This window comes from Paramisgurnus dabryanus, chromosome 8 (assembly GCF_030506205.2).
Source record: "Paramisgurnus dabryanus chromosome 8, PD_genome_1.1, whole genome shotgun sequence".
NCBI classification, from domain to species: domain Eukaryota; kingdom Metazoa; phylum Chordata; class Actinopteri; order Cypriniformes; family Cobitidae; genus Paramisgurnus; species Paramisgurnus dabryanus.
Window position 1 is genome coordinate 1,789,245 of NC_133344.1, and position 18,020 is coordinate 1,807,264.

The window sequence follows — 18,020 nt, forward strand, 5'->3', positions numbered from 1 at the left end:
GCGTGTAAGGTACAACATGTGAGGTACAACAAGTGAGTTACAGCGTGTAAGGTACAACATGTGAGGTACAGCGTGTGAGTTACAGCGTGTAAGGAACAACAAGTGAGGTACAACGTGTGAGTTACAGCATGTAAGGTACAACATGTGAGGTACAGCATGTGAGTTACAGCGTGTAAGGTACAACATGTGAGGTACAACGTGTGAGTTAAGCGTGTAAGATACAACGTGTGAGGTACAGCGTGTAAATTACAGCGTGTGAGGTATAGTGTGTGAGGTACAGCTTCTGAGGTGCAACATGTGAGGTACAACATGTGAGTTACAGCATGTAAGGTACAGGGTTTGAGGTACAACATGTGAGTTACAGTGTGTAAGGTACAACATGTGAGGTACAGCGTGTGAGTTACAGCGTGTAAGGAACAACATGTGAGGTACAACGTGTGAGTTACAGCATGTAAGGTACAACATGTGAGGTACAGCGTGTGAGTTACAGCGTGTAAGGTACAACATGTGAGGTACAACGTGTGAGTTAAGCGTGTAAGATACAACGTGTGAGGTACAGCGTGTAAAGTACAGCGTGTGAGGTATAGTGTGTGAGGTACAGCTTCTGAGGTGCAACATGTGAGGTACAACATGTGAGTTACAGCATGTAAGGTACAGGGTGTGAGGTACAACATGTGAGGTACAACGTGTGAGTTACAGCGTGTAAGGTACAACATGTGAGGTACAGCGTGTGAGTTACAGCGTGTAAGGAACAACATGTGAGGTACAACGTGTGAGTTACAGCATGTATGGTACAACATGTGAGGTACAGCGTGTGAGTTACAGCGTGTAAGGTACAACATGTGAGGTACAACGTGTGAGTTAAGTGTGTAAGATACAACATGTGAGGTACAGCGTGTAAAGTACAGCGTGTGAGGTATAGTGTGTGAGGTACAGCTTCTGAGGTGCAACATGTGAGGTACAACATGTGAGGTACAGCGTGTAAAGTACAGGGTGTGAGGTACAGCTTCTGAGATACAACGTGTGAGGTAAAGCATCTGAGGTACAATGTGTGAGGTACAGCATGTAAAGTACAGAATGTGAGGTACAGCGTGTCAGTTACAGCATGTCAGTTACAGCTTCTGAGGTTCAACGTGTGAGTTACGGCGAGTAAGGTAAAATGTGTGAGGTACAGCGTGTAAAGTACAGCGTGTGAGGTATAGCGTGTGAGGTACAGCTTCTGAGGTGCAACATGTGAGGTACAACATGTGATGTACAGCGTGTGAGTTACAGCATGTAAGGTACAACATGTGAGGTACAACGTGTGAGTTACAGCGTGTAAGGTACAACATGTGAGGTACAGCGTGTAAAGTACAGGGTGTGAGGTACAGCGTCTGAGGTACAACCTGTGAGGTACAGCGTCTGAGGTACAACCTGTGAGGTACAGCGTCTGAGGTACAATGTGTGGGGTACAGCCTGTGAAGTACAGCGTGTGAGGTACAGCATCTGAGGTACAATGTTTGAGGTACACGTGTGAGGTACAACGTGTCAGTTACAGCTTCTGAGGTACAACGTGTGAGTTACAGTGTGTGAGTTACAGCATGCGAGGTACAGCGTATGACGTACAGCTTGTGACGAACGGCGTGTGAGGTACTGCGTGAGACATACAGCATGTAAGGGTGCAGCATGTGTGAGGTACAGTGTGTAAGGTACAGCGTGTGAGGTACAGTGTGTGAGGTACAGCATATGGCGTTCAGCGTGTGAGGTACAGCGTTTGACGATCAGCGTGTGAGGTACAGCGTTTGACGATCAGCGTGTGAGGTACAGTGTGTGAGGTACAGTACAGTGTGTGAGTAACAGCGTGTGAGGTACAGTGTATGACGTACAGGATGTGAGGTACAACATATGAGGTGCAGTGTGTGAGGTACACCATGTGTGAGCTACAGAGTGTGACGTACAGATTGTAAGGGTGCAGCTTGTCTGAGGTACAGCGCATGTGAGGTACAGTGTGTGATGCAGTTTTATTCATGTATGATGGTTCCAGTCTTCTCTGTGTCTCTTTTACAGGAGGAGCGAGGTTTATTGAGCAGTCTGTTGGGTTTTGAACCCAATTCAATGCTCAGTGTACCTGTGATCAGTCAAGCCACTGGACATGTGGTGGCACTAGCGTGCACCTTCAACAAACTGGGAGGACAGAGGTGTGTGTTTTATTCACATTTAAAAAAAACTTTGTACACAGGCTTTTGACATCTGTGATAGTGGTGCAATGGTCATGGGTTCGATTCCTGTTGATTCAAATAGACTGTGATAAAAATGTATAGAATGCATTGCAAGTCACTTTGGATGGGTTGTAAATGTAAGCTCTGTTAAGATCTGTCTCTCTCTCTCTCTCTCTCTCTCTTTCTGTGCAGGTACAATGAGACAGATGAACATGTTATTCAACACTGTTTCTGTTACACATCAACTGTCCTCACAAGTACACTCGCCTTCCAGAAAGAACAGAAACTCAAGTTTGAGTGTCAGGTGAGAATATTAGTATTGTACCAATACATATTAATGATAACAAAAAAGTTGAACGTTTTAAACAGGGGCATCATGCACCAAATTGGTTTTTAAGGGGCCACAGCTACCCTTCATACTGTAATCAGAATTATTAACATCAAAACTTTTTTATACGCCATATTCTTATAGAATACACAGACAAAAAAGATGAAGCGTTTATGAATTATTTTATTGCTATTTTACACATTGATGAAAATTGTCACACCGACAACTCATTTAAATATTACATTGATGCGCTCAACAGTTACATCTGTAATTGGTTGTAATGATCAACACTGCGCAAAAACAGTGAATAAAAAGTAACCTTTGATGAAACCTAAACATCTAAATGTAATGCTGTAATCGACCTGTTTCTTTCGTTTTCACGTTTCATTTTAATTTCAATAAGAACATATTATTTTAAAAAACTAGCATGTGACCCCTCTAGTGGTGAATCTAGATATATATAAATTATGATATGGACTTTGAATTATCATCTCTGTACACAGTTATAGGGTAAATTAAACATTGCGGTAGCTGTTGCATTTAGGGTTTGTATAATTCATTAATAATTTATTGCATTCAGAATGAAGCACGGGATTAAATCAGTGAAAATTATAGAAAAGTGATGAACGAATCTTATTTGCAATAAAACAAAGTAACAGATGAAAATATGCTTCATTGATCTTGAGGTTGCATGCAAACGTACTCCCTCAGTTTGAATGGGCATGATGCCACTTGTTAAAACACTAAAATACTGGAGAAAACACACACATTTAATAAAAATGTGACTTTTTCTCTTAAGAAACATCAAAAAAATCTTTATTAACTCTCCATTTAATCTTTGAGGTTTTGATTTGTGATGTTTTTGTGTCGCTCAGGCTTTGCTGCAGGTGGCTAAAAATCTCTTTACTCATCTCGGTGAGTCAAACAAACATCTCATCAACATGACATCGATTAACTTCTTTAATACATTTCATTAAAGATAATCTTGTTTCATTCAGAAATGTGTCATATTAAAATGAATTATGCTTTCATGTTCAGTTGAAGAGACTTTCAAAACTGTGTTGTGTTGAATAAAAATCTTAAAATCACCAACATCTCCTATAGTGATGAAGCAATCACACTTATTCAAACATTTAATGAGAAATTATGCTGTTTGTTTCACTCTTACAAAATCTCTCTCTCTTTATAGATGATGTATCTGTGTTACTGCAGGAAATCATTGTTGAGGCCAGAAACCTGAGCAATGCTGAGATGTGAGACACACGCACACACACACACACACAAACACGCACATGCACACACACACACACACACACACACACACACACACACACACACACACACACACACACACACACACACACACACACACACACACACACACATGCACACACAGTGTTCAGTTTAAGCCTAATTACGTGTTTGATAGTTTTGGGTTTCATCCAAACCGATCCGCTCAGAGACTCTGTATCATCCTGACACAACAGCAGGCTCATAAATATCAATTAACTCAAATCAAATATTGTAACATTTAATAAAAGTCATTATACACAAACACTCACATAACAACTGTCTGCACACTCCTACACACTCAAACTTTAAACAAGACACAAGACAAAGTGGGTTTATTCTGTCTTGTTTTAATCCTGACACACACACACACACACACACACACACACACACACACACACACACACACTGTATACACACAACCACATTATGTGTACATTACTGCCATGATACCCAAACATCTGTGCCATTAACCAGATGTGTTAGTTAACTATAAACACTGTTACTGGATTAGTTCTTCTGTTGTGTTGTGAATTAACCCTATTGTGTGAAATCAATCTTGTGTATATTGTCTGTTTGTTTTAGTTGTTCGGTGTTTCTGTTGGATCGAGTCAGTCATGAACTTGTGGCCAAAGTCTTTGATGGAGGTGTGGTGAATGATGATGAGGTATGAACTCATCTCTCTCTCTCTCTGTGTTTAGTTTTAGTTGGTCATTACTGTATCAGAGATTTAATCTGAAGTCTTGTATAAACAGAGGAAATCTTATTTTATTAACACACACTTTCATATCATTACAATCAAACCGCTTCTCTCGTTTGTTTTAGTGCAGAAACATTTCACATGATTGTCTTCATGTCAGGATAAGAGAGATTTATGTGTCTCTTTCTGTCTACAGAAGGAGTTTCGTATCCCGGCGGATCAGGGCATCGCTGGTCATGTTGCCACCACTGGAAAGATTCTTAATATTAAGGATGCGTATTCTCATCCTCTGTTTTACCGCGGTGTGGATGACAGCACTGGCTTTAGAACAAGAAACATCCTCTGCTTTCCCATCAAAGATGAAAATGAAGGTCAGATACCTATCTGTCTGTCTCTCTCTCTCTTTCTGTGACCTATACTATCTCGCCTTTTCACTCTCTTGCTCTCTCTGATTCACTCTCAGTCTCACACCTCTCTCACTCAAACTCACTCTGTCTCACCCTCTCAGTCCCACCCCTCTCTCTAACTCAACCATTCTGGCTCACTCCTCTCACTAATTCACCTTCTCAGTCCCACTCCTCTCACTAACTCACCCTTTTAGTCCCACACCTTTCACTAACTCACCCTCTCAGTCCCACTCCTCTCACTAACTCACACGCAGTGCCATTCCTCCCACTAACTCACTCTCTGTCTCACCCCTCTCACTAACTCGCCCCCTCCGTCTCACCTCTCTCACTAACTCACTCTCAGTGCCATTCCTCTCACTAACTCACTCTCCGTCTTACCCAGAGGTGGGTAGAGTACCCAAAATCTTTACTCAAGTAAAAGTACAAGTACTTAAACAAAAATGTACTCCAGTAAAAGTAAAAGTATCAATCTAATTATTTACTTGAGTAAGAGTAAAAAAGTATTAGATGAAAAAACTACTCAAGTAGTTAGTTACTCGTTACTTCCGATCTGATAAAGAAGTAGCGCAAAAGCACTAAATTTAGACTACTTGGAGGGTTTTCACAAACCTCTCCTTAAAAGTCTCATTGTTCTGCTTATATACAAGTAAAGGAGATTATTTCAGTCCTGCAATGGGTACATTAACATCACATAACGTGTCATTTGAGAAAAAATCTCAAACACACACACACACAGACAGATGTTTTCTGACGGTTAACTGTATTTATTTTCATGTTCACAACAAAAACTTGTCAGCATCTGCCTTTAAACATGCAAACAGTAAACAAAAAAGGACATGTGTGGCAGTTTGTTATCATGTTTTTATATGAATAGGTTATTTTCATTGCCATTAAAGTGCAATTACTGAACATAAACACGAGCAAATCAACTCTACATTTATTATAATATATAATACATGTTTCTTTAAAATCAAACTTTATTCTTTTATTTTTATTCATACATGCTTTTAGAAGGATTTAAATAAAATACAATCCCGTTTATTTGAATGTATTTTCTACACATTAGTTAGGTGTCAGCATTTGTGTAAAAATGCAACACGTCCATACATTTTGGTGTTCAGTGGGGAAATTATACGGAAATGTGCAGATGAACGTGCTGTTTGTATGGTTTAACTTACACTAGGTTTTGTCATCGCTTGCACAAGAGTGCATATGGCAAAAAAACTCGGACAGTGTGTGAAATGACCATTAATAGTGTTCAAATAGACAATACTGTTTATGAAACAGTATTTTTGACCTCTTGGAGTGAAAACATAGACCGAACTTGAAGCCGCCATGCATGATCTGCCTCCGATATCTCGCACAATGCACACGCGCCCTCATCTGCTTCTCCTGTCATCTACGCGCGGTCGCGCGCGCTAAAGGGTGACCGCGCGGTTGCGCGCGCTACAGGGTGACGCAGCCTGTCTCGCGAAACTTTCGAACACGCCCTATAAACTTAAAAAATATATATTCATTAATTATTACCAGTTGAAAGTAGCGCAGTAACGCCGCAGAATGTAGCGAAGTAAAAGTACAGTTTTTTCACTAGAAATGTACTTGAGTAAGAGTAAAAAGTACCCATCATTAAATTTACTTTAAAAGTACTAGTTACCCAAAAAATTTACTCAAGTACATGTAACGAAGTAAATGTAATTCGTTACTACCCACCTCTAGTCTTACCCCCTCACTAACTCATTCTCTCTGTCTCACCCCTCTCACTAACTCACCCTCTCAGTCTCACCCATCTCTCTAACTCACCCTCTCCGTTTCACCTCTCTAGCTAAATGACCCTCTTTGTCTCATTCCTTTCATTAACTCACCCTCTCAGTCCCACCCCTCTCACTAACACACCCTCTCAGTCCCACTCCCCTCTCTCTCTAACTCACCCTCTCAGTCCCACTACCCTCTTTAACTCACCCTCTCAGTCCCACTCCTCTCTCTAACTCACCCTCTCTGTCTCACCCCTCTCACTAACTCACCCCTTCCGTCTCTCCCCTCTCACTAACTTACCCTCTCAGTCCCACTCCTCTCACTAACTCACTCTCAGTGCCATTCCTCCCACTAACTCACTTTCCGTCTCACCCCCTCACTAACTTACCCCCTCCGTCTCACCCCTCTCACTAACTCACCCTCTCAGTCCCACTCCTCTCACTAACTCACCCTCTCAGTCCTACTCCTCTCACTAACTCACCCTCTCAGTCCTACTCCTCTCACTAACTCACTCTCAGTGCCATTCCTCTCACTAACTCACTCTCCGTCTTACCCCCTCACTAACTCACCCGCTCTGTCTCACCCCTCTCACTAACTCACTCCTTTCGTCTCACCCCTCTCACTAACTCACCCTCTCCGTCCCACTCCTCTCTCTAACTCACTTTCTGTCTCACTCTCTTTAACTCACCCTCTCCGTTTCACCCCTCTCACTAATTCACCCCTTCAGTTCCACCCCTCCCTCTAACTCACTTTCTATCTCACTCTGTCTAACTCACCCTATCTGTCTCACCCCTCTCTCTAACTAAGTCTCATTCCCATTCCTCTCTCTAACTCACTCTCAGTTTCACACCTCTCACTAACTCACCCTCTCAGTCCCACTCCTCTCTCTAACTCACATGCTGTCTCACCCCTCTCACTAACTCACCCTCTCTCCAACCCTCTTTTTCTCTCTGACTTACTCACTTTACTGTCTAACCCTCTCCCTGACTCACATTCTCTCTCTCTCTTTGTCTCACCTCTGTCTCACTCTCTCTTTTCAGAGGTGATTGGAGTGGCTGAGCTGGTGAACAAAATCAACGGCCCATGGTTTAATCGTTTTGATGAGGATTTAGCGACTGCATTTTCCATCTACTGTGGCATCAGTATAGCACATGTAAGAAAGATTCAGACTCAATTCATTAGGCTGTTTGTGGGAAAGTTATCAATAACAGATGAACACAGTAGTCATTGTAATAAAGCACTGAGGTTATATGTGTATGTTCATTCAGTGAATGTAAATTATTTTGATGTAATGTGCTTTGTGTGTGTGTGTCAGTCTCTTCTGTATAAGAAGGTTCATGAAGCTCAGTTCCGCAGTCATCTGGCCAACGAGATGATGATGTATCACATGAAGGTGTCAGAAGAAGAGGTCACCAAACTTCTGTGTATTGGCATTGAGCCGGTCCAGAAAATCCACCCGAACTTCGCTGAGTTCTCCTACACGCCGCGATCGCTGCCGGACGACAGCACACCCATGGTACCGACCGCACAAACATCCAGCTGTTTAAAGATAAATAAAGATATTCATTAACATTCTGTCTGTCTATCAGGGGATTCTGAGCATGTTTGAAGACTTGGGCTTTATTAACACCTACAAGATCGACATGCACACACTGGCCAGGTAAAGCACAACTCTCTTCCTTTTTATTTATTTCAACATTCTTATATGAACACACAACCACACAATCTTATGTTTATGTCATCTGTGTTTGATCTGCCTCTCACCTGAGCAAACAGACTATACTGCTGAACTCGATGATGATGATGCTGTTGCCGGGCAACGGACCAACTCATCTATAAATCATATTAGGGCATGAGAGAGGAATGTTCTCCTACACAAACACTTTAGACTGATGGACCGCTGGTCAAATCAATAATAAAGAGGACGCGTGTGTGTGTGTGAGATAGAGAGAGGGAAAATGTCTGAGAAGTGAACGAGACGCTGCATCCCTCTTGCTACACTTCCTGCTGTCTTCGGCAGCATTTCAGATATTGAGGGCTTTTTAATATCACTACTTTTACATCCTGGCTCTCGAGACATTGGTTGGGTTTGATATACACATTCTGACACACTCACACCTGGAGGTGTTCTTAAAGCATCACTATGGCGACGCAGCGTGTGTTCCCTTTGAAAGGTAACTCAAAGATTTGATGTCCTGCTTGTGTTTAGGTTTTGTCTGATGGTGAAGAAGGGCTACAGAGATCCTCCTTATCACAACTGGATGCATGCGTTCTCTGTCTCTCACTTCTGCTATCTGCTGTACAAGAACCTGGAGCTCTCCAACTACCTCGAGTAAAAACACATGCAAATCTCTCTCTCTCTATATATATATATACACACACACAAACCTTCATACTAAAGCACTAAATCCTCTTTCTTTATTTGTTTTATCTCGATGCAGAGATATAGAGATGCTTGCACTCTTTGTGTCCTGTATGTGTCATGATTTGGACCATCGAGGAACAAACAACTCATTCCAGGTCGCGTCGGTACGTTTAGAAAAGCCACAGTTCAGATTTTAAGTTCACTTAGTTTAATGACTCTAATCCATACTGAAATGAGTTTTATTGATCTGTTTTCATCAGCAATCTGTCCTGGCAGCTCTCTACAGTTCAGAGGGATCTGTAATGGAGGTACAAACACACACAATAGTTTTCATTTGCACCTGTTAATAACATGTTTAGATGTTACTCACTACATCAGTGTGTCATAGAGAAGTGTAAAAGCTTTATTGTGGCACAATGGTTGATTGACAGTTAAGGAGGCGGGATCATCTTTGAATGTGGTTTAAGCGATTGATCACTCTTCATACGTTTAACTTCTGATGCGATTCTGTGTCTCTGCTGCCCTCTACTGTTGTGATCAATCAAACACACACACATTAATTCTCCGCTGTTGTGTTTGTGTATGTTGTGTTTGTGTGTTTTAGAGACATCACTTTGCTCAGGCCATCGCAATTCTCAACACACACGGCTGCAACATCTTTGAGAAATTCTCTAGAAAGGTAAATGCTTCATGTTTTGAGTTATTCTGATATTAAACACAGGTCTTGTAGGTGAGTAGTAGAGACAGCACTACGCTAGCAACACAGAGGTTTGATTTCTATTCATCACACAAAATGATCGATAATGAATAGCTTGCATATACACTATAGGTTTGCTTTGGATTAAAGGTGGTGTGTGTAAGTTTTAGCAGCATCTTGTGGTGAGATTGCAAATTGCAACACTTCACCCCTCAATTATAAAACACATATTGCAGCTGTACAAGACAAACATGTCTTTGTCTGAGACCATGTAGTGATAAAATGCGTTCTGTAGAGCAGTTTGACCATTTAGGGTAATGTAGAAACATAACGACGACTTCCATGTAAGGGGACTTTTATGTAGATAAAAACGGCTCATTCTGAGGTAATAAAAACAAAATGGTACATTATGTAAGGTCTTAATACACCATTGATAATATATTTGTGTAGATAATATTGCATTTCTGTCAAGAGACTATCCTAAAAGTTACACAATACACCTTTAAGTTTATGTCAAGTTCATAAAAAATTGCTTCAATGAAAAAGAACTTTTGTCTTGTTTTCAGTAAAAATATCTAAAAATTCTTAAATTAAGATGCTTTTTCTATTTTTCCCAAGAAAATAAGTCTAGTTTTTAGACAAAAAATATCAAATTTAAGTGATTTTGTGCATAAAACAAGAAAACAAATCTGCCAATGGGGGGGAAGCAAAATATCTTGAAAAATTTTCTTAAACACTAAATTCAAGAAAAATTGCTTTCCCCATTGGCAGATTTGCTGATTGAAGCACAAAATCACTTAAATATAATTTTTTTGTCTAAAAACTAACTTATTTTTTATGTCATTTTGGGCATCAAGAAAATGCATCTTAATTTAAGAATTTTTAGATGTTTGTACTTAAAACAAGACAAAAATACTAAGTAAGAAAGACATTTTTGCAGTATGTGAAATTAGTTGAAATAAATCTGATGGTTTACAGGTGAAATAAACTGAACTAAACTTCTTTCTCTTGATGAGCAAAACGACCCAAGAAAATAAGTCTAGTTTTTAGACCAAAAATATCAAATTTAAGTGATTTTGTGCATAAAAAAGCAAAACAAATCTGCCAATGGGGTAACCAAAATGTTCCTGAATTTTTCTTGAATTGAGAGTTTAAGAAAAATTTTCAAGATTTTTTTGCTTACCCTATTGGCAGATTGTTTTTTGCTTGTTTTATACTAAAAAAAAATTTTTTTTTGAAAAAATTTTTTTGCAGTGAAGTTCATAAAAAATGCCACTGCAAAAACTGATTTTCAAGAAAAAAAATTCTTAGTATTTTTGTCTTGTTTTCAGTAAAAATATCTAGAAACTCTTAAATTAAGATGCTTTTTCTTGATGAGCAAAACGACCCAAGAAAATAATTCTAGTTTTTAGACCAAAAATAGCAAATTTAAGTGATTTTGTGCATAAAACAAGCAAAAAAAATCTGCCAATGGGGTAACCAAAATGTTCCTGAATTTTTCTTGAATTGAGAGTTTAAGAAAAATTTTCAAGATTTTTTTGCTTACCCTATTGGCAGATTTTTTTGCTTGTTTTATACTAAGATTTTTTTTATTGAAAATAATTTTTTGCAGTGAAGTTCATAAAAAAATGCCACTGCAAAAACTGATTTTCAAGAAAAAATTCTTAGTATTTTTGTCTTGTTTTCAGTAAAAATATCTAGAAACTCTTAAATTAAGATGCTTTTTTCTTGATGAGCAAAACGACCCAAGAAAATAAGTCTAGTTTTTAGACCAAAAATATCAAATTTAAGTGATTTTGTGCATAAAACAAGCAAAAAAAATCTGCCAATGGGTAAGCAAAATTTTCTTGAATTTTTCTTGAATTGAGAGTTTAAGAAAAATTTTCAAGATTTTTTTGCTTACCCTATTGGCAGATTGTTTTTTGCTTGTTTTATACTAAAAATTTTTTTTTTTTGAAAATAATTTTTTGCAGTGAAGTTCATAAAAAATGCCACTGCAAAAACTGATTTTCAAGAAAAAAAATTCTTAGTATTTTTGTCTTGTTTTCAGTAAAAATATCTAGAAACTCTTAAATTAAGATGCTTTTTCTTGATGAGCAAAACGACCCAAGAAAATAATTCTAGTTTTTAGACCAAAAATAGCAAATTTAAGTGATTTTGTGCATAAAACAAGCAAAAAAAATCTGCCAATGGGGTAAGCAAAATTTTCTTGAATTTTTCTTGAATTGAGAGTTTAAGAAAAATTTTCAAGATTTTTTTGCTTACCCTATTGGCAGATTGTTTTTTGCTTGTTTTATACTAAAAAAAATTTTTTTTTGAAAATAATTTTTTGCAGTGAAGTTCATAAAAAATGCCACTGCAAAAACGGATTTTCAAGAAAAAAAATTCTTAGTATTTTTGTCTTGTTTTCAGTAAAAATATCTAGGATTTCTTAAATTAAGATGCTTTTTCTTGATGAGCAAAACGACCCAAGAAAATAAGTCTAGTTTTTAGACCAAAAATAGCAAATTTAAGTGATTTTGTGCATAAAACAAGCAAAAAAATCTGCCAATGGGGTAAGCAAATTTTTCCTAAAATTGAGAGTTTAAGAAAAATTTGCAAGATTTTTTTGCTTACCTTATTTGCTGATTTTTTTGCTTGTTTTACACTAAAAAAATTTTTTTTTATTGAAAATAATTTTTTGCAGTGAAGTTCATAAAAAAATGCCACTGCAAAAACTGATTTTCAAGAAAAAAAATCTTAGTATTTTTGTCTTGTTTTCAGTAAAAATATCTAAAAACTCTTAAATTAAGATGCTTTTTCTTGATGAGCAAAATGACCCAAGAAAATAAGTCTAGTTTTTAGACCAAAAATAGCAAATTTAAGTGATTTTGTGTGGGAAAAAATTGTGGAAAATCAGTTTTTGCAGTGCAATATCAATCACAAAAAATGTCTAGAAAAGTTTCACATATTCTCAATAATAATATTTAATGTACCCTTAAATAAGCACAGTATGGTCCGTCCTCTAAACACGTGTGTATTGTGTGTTGTTTTATGTTGTGTGTGTTTTGTTTTTGTAGGATTATCAGAGGATGTTGGATCTGATGAGAGAAATCATCCTGGCCACAGATTTAGCTCACCATCTGAGAATCTGTAAAGATCTTCAGAGGATGGCTAATGGTCAGATTCAATATTCTTCTCTCTTCTGTACTCTCGCTTTCTCTCGATGAGCTTTTATTCACCTGTCTGTCTGTCTGTCTGTGTTTGCAGTTGGTTATAACTCCAAGAATCAAACCCATCGCAGTCTTTTGCTGTGTCTGCTCATGACCTCCTGTGACCTCTCAGATCAGACCAAAGGCTGGAAAACCACCAGAAAGATTGCGGTACAACCCCTACACCACAGCATCACACACACAATAACACAATCATACACACACAATCTAGAGATCTGATGAAGTGTGGATCTGTCATAAAGACGTTCTTCTGTGTGTTGTGTTTTTTAGGAGTTGATCTATAAAGAGTTTTTCTCTCAGGGTGATCTGGTGAGTCAACAGACTGCTGTATATAAACACTGTCTGTGATTTAATGAAAGATCAAACATGTTAAAAACAGATGTGTGTCTGTGTGTGTGTTCAGGAGAAAGCCATGGGCAACAGACCCAGTGAGATGATGGATCGAGAGAAAGCTTACATCCCTGAGCTTCAGATCAGCTTCATGGAGCACATCGCCATGCCAGTATACAAGTGAGACAAACACGCACAATAAAACACACACATACACACGCAGACTTCATGTGTAATGTTTCAATGAGACAATCTGAAGATGTGATGTCTAAAGTCACTCTGTGTCATTTTCAGACTCCTTCAGGAAATCTGCCCGCGCTCGGCTGAACTTTACGAACGCGTGGCCGCCAACCGCGAGCAGTGGACCAAAGTCTCGCACAAATTCACCATACGCGGGTTGCCTAGTAACAACTCACTGGACTTCCTGGATGAGGAGTTTGAGCTACTGCAGTCTCAGGGCGCGTTCGGTGACGATTCCCACCGCGTCAACGGCTGCCTAGATGACCAGTGATGTCACTGGGGCAAAGGTCAGGTGTGACCAGTAGGTCAGGTGTGACTTCTCCCGTTTCCGCGGAGATGGATTGTCTGAGATGCTGAAGGACGATTAAGGATTGATGTGGAGTGAAACAAGTCTCAATGAAGATTAACACAGATTTTCCCAAAATTAAAACCCCATTTAAACATTTATTTTTTCACTAAACTTACATGATAACAAATTATCACAAAGAATGTAATAAAACATTTTAGCAAAGAACACATTTAAATTTTATTAAATCTGCCTACTATTTTGTTTTGTATTCGTTTTATTTTGAAGCAAAAAGAAACTCAAGTCTTTTTTTCTCTTCTTTAAATTGAATTTTTGTCAGATGAAACTGATCTTTTCATTAATCTTTGTTTCCAAGTGGAAACAATTTGGCTTCTCAGATGTCAGTTTTCCCAGTTCACACAGAGAAAAACAACCAAACAACATTTATTTTCCATTTCCCAAATCCCCAAAACCCAAAACAATTATTGAAGATCTCATTGAAGCGGTTAGCAGCTGGAGCTCATAGAGAGAAACCCGCTGTGACATCTGTCCACAGACACTCATGATGATGATGATGATGATGATGATGAGACTCTCTGTCTCTGTGTGTTTTAAGGGACTGTGATGTCCTCCGAGGACACAGACTTTCTCAGGCTGGCAGAATGATGTCTCACATGGAATTTGCCTTACAAATGTTTGTGTTGCCTTCCTGAGTGACTTTAGGAGAGAAAACCGTATTAAATCTGCCTATCGATGTACAGTTCTGATATATGAAGATCTGCTGTGTGTGAATCTGTGTGACTGTAAGTGCATTTGCCAAAATCTGCTACAAAACAGAAGACAGAAAGTGATTTCTGACAAATATGAGTTTGCTTTTAAATGTTTTTCTGACAGACTCTCACATAAGATGAAAATATTTTTGTGACCCACACTGTAAAAAAGTGAAAGTTTGATCTACTTAAATAACTTCAAAAGGTAACACCTAAAAAAATTATAAATTTATATTTTTCACTTTAAGAAAAAAAACGTTTAATTGGTTAAATGCTATCAAAAATATTTTACCCAATTAATAAAATGTATGTATTTTAATTTCATATAAAATTTCCATTCATTTGGATTACATACTTTTTTTTAATCTAAACTAACTAAAAAACTTTATGCGATTGATATGTGTCCGTTATATGAAACCAGTATAAATAAAATGTATGTAATAGTATTACTAAATCCAATGTTTTTAAAATTAATAAGAAACATCCAGTTTGACTTTAATTCTGTCAGAGGGTTCTGTTTTATTGAAAAATGTTTGGTTACCATATGCCTGCAAAAAAATGAATGTCGTAGTACTTTGTCTTGTTTTCTAGTATAAATATCTGAAAATACTTACATTTAGATACGTTTACTTGGTAAGCAAAGAGGGCTTAAGATTTTAAGTCTTGTTTACTGAAATAAATTATGAAATTAAAGAGTTAAGGCTAAAAACAAGTACAAATATCTGCCAGTGGGATAAGAAAAATATAAGAAAAAAATACAAACTTATATTGAGTTTATTGAATTAATTTGAAACTGGAATTAAGTTTATATTTTTATTCCACTGGCAGATATTTATACTTGTTTTAAGTATAAACCTCTTGATTTTCATCATTTATTTCAATAACAAGACGTAATATCTTAAGCCACCTTGCTTACAAAGTAAATGTATCTCAATTTAAGTATTTTCCGATATTTATACTAAAAAACAAGACAAGAATACTAAGATAGACATTCATTTTTGTAGTGTATTATGGTGATCAGTGTTTATTTTAGATGGACATTATGCTGATCAGCATTTACTGTAGTTGGGACTTATGGTGATCAGTGTTTACTTTAGTTGGGCTATTTCTAAGCCTTAAAGTGTTTGTTTGTTTGTTTGTTTTTTGGGGGGGGGGCTGTTGTAATGTGTAACATAAACAAATTACAACAGCCAAAAAACTTAAGGTTAAGAAATCAAAGGTCAGTAGCCCAACTAAAGCAAACACTGATCACCATCATGGTAACCAAACATTTTCAATAAAACATCAACATCTAACATAATTGAAGTCAAACTGGGTTTTTCTAATGGATTTAAACCATTGGATTTAGTAATACTATTACATAAATGTTATTTGTACTTGTTTTATATAACTGACACATATCAATCACATAAAGTTTATTAGTTTGTTTAGATAAAAAGTGTCTAATCCAAATAGATTAAAATATATATGAAATCAAAATACATAAATCATATTAATTAGGCAAAATATTTGTTTGAGTGATAGATCGAACTTTCACTTTCACATTGCATAATTGATTACAACAGAGAGTGAATCTCACAAAAAAAAACACAAATTAGTGACATGAAAAGTAAAAAAATCTTAATGCTTCTAAAAAAGCTTCATTTTCTTAATGCAAAATCTATGATGTCACCCCTAAATCAACTATGACCTGAACACTTCTTGAGAGTTTTAGTGAGCCATCATGTTGATGTTAAGTAACTACTGAAGGTTTATACAACACAACTCAGTGCAGTGAAACTACTGAACGTCTTAAAATCCAAACCTTCAGAGCACAAAAGATCCCTGCTGTCCGACTCTGAATGGTTTAGGAAAAAACTTTTGTGTTTGATGATAAATATTTTAGGAGTGTTAAAGAGCTCATGTAAAGAGAAACTGCAGGATTTCTATCTTTGAGCCTTTCAGTTTTCTGATGTCTGCTGTATAAAATATTTAAAACAAACAAACTTGTGCTGGCAGTGAACTTGAAACTAATTTTGATGCTTTTCTTATGAAGTCTATTTCTGCATTAGATATTAATTTCATAATAAGAGATTTGCTATTGTTTTGTGCAATAAGTGGTTCTTTCTTCACCTCATGATGTGTACATAACAGCCATTTCTAAATTATTACTTTTACACGCAACTTTATTTGATCTATTTTCTGGTATTTCTACACGTTTGTACCTGTACGTGAAAGTAAATAAGATCGGATTTGTTTGTTTTTGAATGAATTCTCATTCTCTAGTGCCAATCACATAACACACAGACTTCTGATGTAAATATGTTTCTGAATATTTCAGCTGAATCCAGGGATTGTCATTAGGAGTTATTATCAGCGTTCCCTTTACTAAGAGCCTGGAGAAGAGCTACCAAACATCCAGGAAACATCAACATAAACAACTTGCTGCATTTTATCGTGTCTGAATTATTGTTTGTTCAGATTTGAAGATCTCCATTACTGATGTTCTGTGGTTTATATGGTGATAAATACAAACAACTGTGTAGATATTGTACAGGTTGAACTGTGTCTCTTACACATGTCAATGAATTAGACATTATGAAAGAACAATGAGAAAATACTTTTTATCCAAATAAATGTCTTCAAATGGCTGCTTTGCTTTGCTGTCTACGTGGAAACAAACACAAATATATTTCTCATATTGATTTTAATCCACGCTGTAAAAATAAATACTTTAATTTTTTGAATGACAATAAGAAGAAAAACAAGTATATGAGCACCGGTGCACCATCGTAAACACACATCAATAATATTGCAAACAAGTCAAGGCTTCTGAAAAACAACACCTTTTTCAAGGCAAAAAATGACTTTCTTACTTGGATATTTCTACTGAAATCAAAACAAAAATACAAAAAAAATTAAATCAAGATACATGATAAGCAAAATTACCTAAAAAATAAGTTTAGATTTTAGACAAAAATATATATTTTTTTGTAGATTTGTAGAAACAAAAAAACTTTATTGCTTGTTTTAAGCACAAATTCACTTAAATTGTATATTTTTATTTTCTTAGGTCATTTTGCTCATCAAGAAAACACATCTTGATATAAGATTTTTATTTAAATATTTCTACTTAAGACAAGACAAACATACTACGAAAGAAAGTCATTTTTGCAGTGATGTTTCATATCATATAAACTGCAAAAAATTATTTTCAAGAAAAAAAATTCTTAGTATTTTCGTTTTTCAGTAAAAATATCTAAAAATTCTTAAATTAAGATGCTTTTTCTTGATGAGCAAAACGGCCCAAGAAAATAAGTCTTAAAACAAGCAAAAAAATCTGCCAATGGGGTAAGCAATTTTTTCTTGAATTTACCGTTTAAGAAACATGTTCAAGATTTTTTGCTTACCCCATTGGCAGATTTTTTTGCTTGTTTTATCCACAAAATCACTTAAATGTGATATT

The 18,020-nt window shown here is 36.8% G+C and overlaps 1 protein-coding gene across 4 annotated transcripts in view; it reads left to right on the forward strand.

Annotated features, from left to right (window-relative positions):
- The window catches only part of pde2a (phosphodiesterase 2A), a 140,883-nt gene extending 123,678 nt beyond the window's left edge, over positions 1–17,205 (forward strand). For all 4 annotated transcript variants that reach the window (XM_065280310.2, XM_065280312.2, XM_065280313.1 and 1 more), the window contains 18 exons: positions 2,047–2,177; positions 2,391–2,502; positions 3,402–3,441; positions 3,716–3,779; positions 4,402–4,483; positions 4,713–4,887; positions 7,716–7,828; positions 7,991–8,191; positions 8,265–8,335; positions 8,885–9,007; positions 9,117–9,204; positions 9,301–9,348; positions 9,645–9,719; positions 12,797–12,896; positions 12,987–13,099; positions 13,220–13,258; positions 13,353–13,459; positions 13,574–17,205. In XM_065280310.2, the coding sequence (XP_065136382.1) occupies positions 2,047–2,177; positions 2,391–2,502; positions 3,402–3,441; positions 3,716–3,779; positions 4,402–4,483; positions 4,713–4,887; positions 7,716–7,828; positions 7,991–8,191; positions 8,265–8,335; positions 8,885–9,007; positions 9,117–9,204; positions 9,301–9,348; positions 9,645–9,719; positions 12,797–12,896; positions 12,987–13,099; positions 13,220–13,258; positions 13,353–13,459; positions 13,574–13,790 (1,899 nt within the window). In that variant the 3' untranslated portion in view covers positions 13,791–17,205. The remainder of the gene's footprint in view (positions 1–2,046; positions 2,178–2,390; positions 2,503–3,401; positions 3,442–3,715; positions 3,780–4,401; positions 4,484–4,712; positions 4,888–7,715; positions 7,829–7,990; positions 8,192–8,264; positions 8,336–8,884; positions 9,008–9,116; positions 9,205–9,300; positions 9,349–9,644; positions 9,720–12,796; positions 12,897–12,986; positions 13,100–13,219; positions 13,259–13,352; positions 13,460–13,573) is intronic.
- Positions 17,206–18,020: the final 815 nt, after the last annotated feature.